We start from the raw sequence: 5,059 nt of genomic DNA, 5'->3' as shown, positions 1-5,059 counted from the left end.
CGCAGCCCGATGCACGGGGCCCGAGGCCGGGGGGGGGGGGGGGGGGGGGGGGGGGGCTAGCTTTGCTCTCCCGCCCTTGCATGATGAGGTTACTCTCTTTGGAGGGGCTCACCTACACGTCACTCATCTAGACTGGATAGTGATGGTCTTTTGAACGGCCCGAGCAGGCGTGGCGACCCCTCCTTCTGCCGCTACCCTTCAGCTTCCAATGGCTCAGGGGTCGTGATGGGTTCACGCTCGCCCGGTGGCTGAAGCTGTCTACATCACAGTCCAATTGTCCAGCCCACGGATAGTTCTGGTTGCCCAGAGCACCTTACCTTTGGTGCTTAACGGAAGCCTGTGGACATGTTTCATGAGCCATAGGAGTGAGCAAAGGGTGCTTCCTGCAGGCCACCGGTGCTGACTTACACGGCTCAGCTCGGCGGCCTTCCTCCCGTCTCGTCCTTTCCCACAAACGATCAGCTGCTGTTGAAAAGCTTCTTGCCGAGACGTCTCTCAGTGTGGTCTGCGTCATCTCCCTCTCTACCTCTCCCACGGTGGTGATGATCGCTTTCGTCTAATCATGTCAGCCACATTTGCTGACCATCTGCTCCCTAGGAATGTAACCATGCGGTCTGAGATAGACGCGGACATCACGACATGTCGAGTCTGTTGCAGGAACTTAGGGTTCATACCCCTAGTGACATGTTGACGACAACAGCTTCCATCCCTTCCAATCCTATTCCATAGCATCCTGGGCCTCTGAGGTCAACAAGTCCCCAGTCGCAAGCAAAGCGTAGGAAGAAGAGGTCGCCGAGCTACTAGTCTCGTATGATTTCGAAGTTGCGGCGCAGCACTTTGACCAATAACCCCCCTTCCTTGCGATAGCTTCATGAATACCATTCAGAAGGTTCATCAATGAGGAGACAGATGTGGCTATATGACACTGCAATACATCGAGCCTGGTGATAGCTGGAAGAAAAATCATGTGGAAATGTTCACCGAGCCTACGTGTTGACAACTGAAGGTCTTGAGCTTTCGTACTCCGGAAATCGCCCTCAGTCTGGATCAGGCGCATCCAGCACGACAAAAGACTCGTCACTTGCCCGAGACCTCCGTAGTCCGACCTGAAAAGACTAGAACCCATGTCGCTTCTAGAAAAGTCTGCCACGGCAAGGGTCGTTGAATCGACGACTTGAGTCAGCATTCATGATTTTCAGGCCAGGATCGCGAGCTTCACCTTCATAGACGGCAGGTGGTTTCGTTGAGATGAACACAATGAACACAGCACAAATAGACTTGCGACAGCCAGGCCGGTGAACTTGATCGATATGAAATTGGCTCTTTGTCAAAACCAGCGCTGCCATTGGCAGGCTATGTAGCGCCCACATAGTAAACCTTACATTTCAGAGAAAGCAGGAGGCCGGGCTAGTCTGGCCTCGTGCGTACATAGATTGGATGGAAGTAAATCATGTAAATGCTCTCCGCAAGTCGTCTCCTTTCCCTTTGTCACTTAAACGCCGTACATGCATTGAACTCTTCCTCGTATCCTCCCTCTCCTGGCGAGGTCTCGCAATCAGGATGAAAGCAAAGTCATAACAGACTTGCCAGTGCCCATTTCCGCATCCGCACGATCATCTGCGGTTCTTTCAGTCCTGGCAATCGGAAATGACATGGTGGGCCTCCAGCCGCCCCCCGGTTCTCCGTGGGGAGAACGTTGTGGAAATGCAGCTGAGGGAATTGGCTCGCTTCTTGCTCCCTCCGTTCTCCGCACTTGGGGTGGCGGCCGATAGCCTGGCTTGGCTGTCGTAGAGAACCCCATGCCGCTCCGTGTGGTCTAGCTCTCTGTGGACCCGGAGCTTGTCGAAGCGTCCTCGTCGCTCTTGGTCGTGTCGCACTGATTATGGCTGGCTCAATCTGCAGTGCAAGGCTTGCTACAAGGTTCCATTGGAATGAGGCTGTGGGCTGGATATCCGCATCGCCATGATTCTTATCCGTTTTTTGATGCAAGTCGTTTGCCCAGTGCAAGGCATTTGAGGGCCCGAGCTGTCGTCTTCTTCCCCCCTCTCAGAACAAACTCCTGCCACTTGCCAGTCTGACGAAGCTGTAGGGCACATTCTGACCGACGAGCAACCTCAGAGTCTCGACCGTCGTAAAAGCAGCGGTATCAGCACTCCCATATGCGGAGAATCCGGCCTGCTGAGCGATGATGCTAGGATCGCCGCCTTTCCTCGCACCCGCAGTATCTGCGAGGTCAAGGAAGACCTTCTTGAAATTGGAGCTTCCTTGGTTATTGGCACCAAAGACGCGAACAAGCATGCCGACAATGTTGCTTTTCTCTGGTCCCAGGGCTGAGACGACTAGGAAGGGAGCCGCATCGTCGCCGACAGTCTGTGCTTTCTTCAGGCTTTCGAGGCTGTTGAAAGGTTCAATCGCAGGCCCGTCCCGAGCGAGCGCCGGGGGTGTTCGGAAACCGACTGTGTATATCTTGCCAACCTGAAGTGCCTTCAAAGCGTACATTATCGACGCAGCATCATCACCTGATGAAGCGAGAACGACGGCTGTCCGTCCAAAGTATGCTGAAGGTGCCATGTCTCTCGTCAAAGTGCTGATAATGCCTCGCCAGCTGGCATTGTCAAGTATCAGAGACGTGTTAGGAGACAGGCTGGATACGCCCGAACCAAGATGGCCAAAGGAATCGTGATGTCCGTGCCGCGGGCTCGACGGTATGGATGCCGGTGCTGAGTTGGCCGACGATGACGATGCTGACTTGACAATAATCGTGTCCACAGTTCCGATGAGACGAGCGGCTTCAGTCAACTCCGGTCCCTTTCCCCCGTTCAACGACGCAAAGAAAGGGCTGTGTTTCAGCAGACCGCTCCACGAGACAGGGGGGCTAAGGTATGCACCGCCAAAATTCTTTTGGTTGCACCACGCTTCCATCGCCTGGAAGTTGTTGGGAAGACGCTCCACAACAGCAAAGTAATGGGGAAGGCCAAGCTCGTTGAAGCACTTTTCGTAAAAGGGGGCCTGGGGAGTCGAGCTTCGGAACGCTGGCGTGGTGATCCCGTATATGCTCTTCTTAGGAAGTTGTCCCAAAAGGGCCAAGGCCGCGTTGATTTCAGAGGCGCTCATCTGTCCCGGGGCTGCCACAATGGGTAGCAAGGGATGCGTGATGGGAGTGAAGACTCTGTTCAACGTGCGAGAGAACTGTCCCGTCTCTCCCATATTGACTCCCGAGAAAGGCGGCGAGTCTGGGTAGTCTGCCCTCATCTTTGAGCGGAAGTATTCCAACTCGAAGTTTTCATTATGGTCGTTGATGATGGCAATCATCTTGATAATGTCGGCATATTTGCTTGATTCCACATACACTTGCTCTGCATGCGATGAAGGCCATTTGAAAGTACCGGAGAAGTCGTGGAAAGCGGACATGATATGGCTGCTACCTTTCTGTTCCCAGAGTTTCTTGCGGATGGCCTCGGGCAGCCATAGTTCCACGTCAATGTATTCGACGCCCCACTGAATGGCACGATACAGATACTCGTAGTAGACATCAGGGTTCTCCATCGGGAATCGTCCGTTTTCTCTGGTACATCTTGTCGTGAAGATGATGGGAAGCTCCGTTCGCTGGCGTAGAAGCATGAGTTGCTCTCCCACGTAGCTCAAGCTAGGGACAGCAGAATAGGTACCGTCACCAAGTGGTTCCTTGAGAAGATCGACACGAATTTCCACAGCATCTGCACCAACCGTGAGAATATCGATGTTCGGCAATGCCGCACTGACGTCGGGAAACGTCGTAGAGATGAAGTATGTCCTTGGTTTTGACATCAATGTCTCGTGGTGGCTGATTTGTCCCAAGGTGAAGGAGATGAATCTTGCTAGGTCCCGGCGGAAGAAAGGGGCTTCGCTGTACAGAAACTCGTAGTCACACTCGGCCGAAAGGAAGATGTCTGGCGGCATGCCAAGATTGACACAGTGGGCGTTGATGACCACAACGACCTCCTTATTCCTCGAGGTGATGTCGCTCTTTGCAAGCTCCGCCGGCATGCCAATGACAAGTCCATGATCCGCAGCGCTGACCTCCTTGAAGGAAGAACGAATAGCGAACGGTTTGCCCAGAACATCGGCAAAGACTGAGACGATCTTGTCCTGACCAGAACCAAACATGATAACGACGATCCTAGTGTCCCCTCGCTGAGGAGCACTCCCAAACCTGGTGTTGCTCGCGACAACAGCAGGGCTTCCATTTCGGTCAACGTCCATGTCGACATCGTGGCTTCCAGATCCGTTCATGTTCATACTTCGGGGGCGTGCTGGCGTCGGCCCAACTCCCAGCTGGTGCACCGATGCCATGTCTATCATCGAAGATCTGTTGATTTCGAGTTGAGAAAACCGAGCAGTCACGCCGGGGACGGTGAGCTGAGGCTTAGAGTTTGCAACAACACCACTGTAGGCCGGTCCTTCCCCTTCTCCTCCTTCAGAATAACTCGGATGGCCGTAGGGAAGTATGTTGGCGGTGTAAGTTATTGTTGGAAGTGTCAACCCAAAATCCCATGACAGGACGAGCCGATGTTCCAAGTAGGATTATGATAGTACAGAGGGCGACTGGATTGGACTTGACAGGTCACAGAGGGGGTAGATGGTGCAGTATGGTTGAGAAGCGAGTGAGCAGGGCCCCAATGGTGTCAGGTGATCCGATGGTGTCAGAGATATGCGCCGGGAAGAGGAAGCCGGTGGGGGTCGTCGTGAGGTTGCTGCATAAGAGGCGTCCTCAAGATCGGGGGCGCGATATGCGCTGTGAAGCTCGGGATTGATAAGAGTAAGAGAAGAAAGCTGCTGACTACAAGGAGGGCGATGACGGTGAGAAGAGCAGCCCTATCAAAGGTTCTGGTAGAACGAGGTACTTTTCTTCCACCAATTCGGGATGGAGGTCGAGGTGTTCCGATGCAGGATAAGGAGTCTGCGATTCCAAGGGTGGGGAGGGTCGTCTAATTGAAGCGCGGGCAGACTGGGCCGCGTGCCAATGACGGGTGGCAGGAATCTCGATTGAAGCTCTGGTGATGGTGCTCCGGGGTCAGTC

The 5,059-nt window shown here is 54.0% G+C and overlaps 1 protein-coding gene across 1 annotated transcript; it reads right to left on the bottom strand.

Annotated features, from left to right (window-relative positions):
* Positions 1-2,046: 2,046 nt before the first annotated feature.
* Positions 2,047-4,272, bottom strand: COL26b_014489 (uncharacterized protein; the record flags this gene model as incomplete). Its single annotated transcript, XM_053187060.1, has 1 exon — positions 2,047-4,272. One exon carries the CDS (start codon positions 4,270-4,272, stop codon positions 2,047-2,049), a length of 2,226 nt encoding a protein of 741 aa, XP_053028995.1.
* Positions 4,273-5,059: the final 787 nt, after the last annotated feature.

The sequence above is a fragment of the Colletotrichum chrysophilum genome, assembly GCF_026319265.1.
Source record: "Colletotrichum chrysophilum strain AFK26 chromosome Unknown scaffold_432, whole genome shotgun sequence".
Classification (NCBI taxonomy): Eukaryota; Fungi; Ascomycota; class Sordariomycetes; order Glomerellales; family Glomerellaceae; genus Colletotrichum; species Colletotrichum chrysophilum.
The sequence above is the reverse complement of the archived record's forward strand: the minus strand, read 5'-3'. Positions and strand labels throughout refer to the sequence as shown.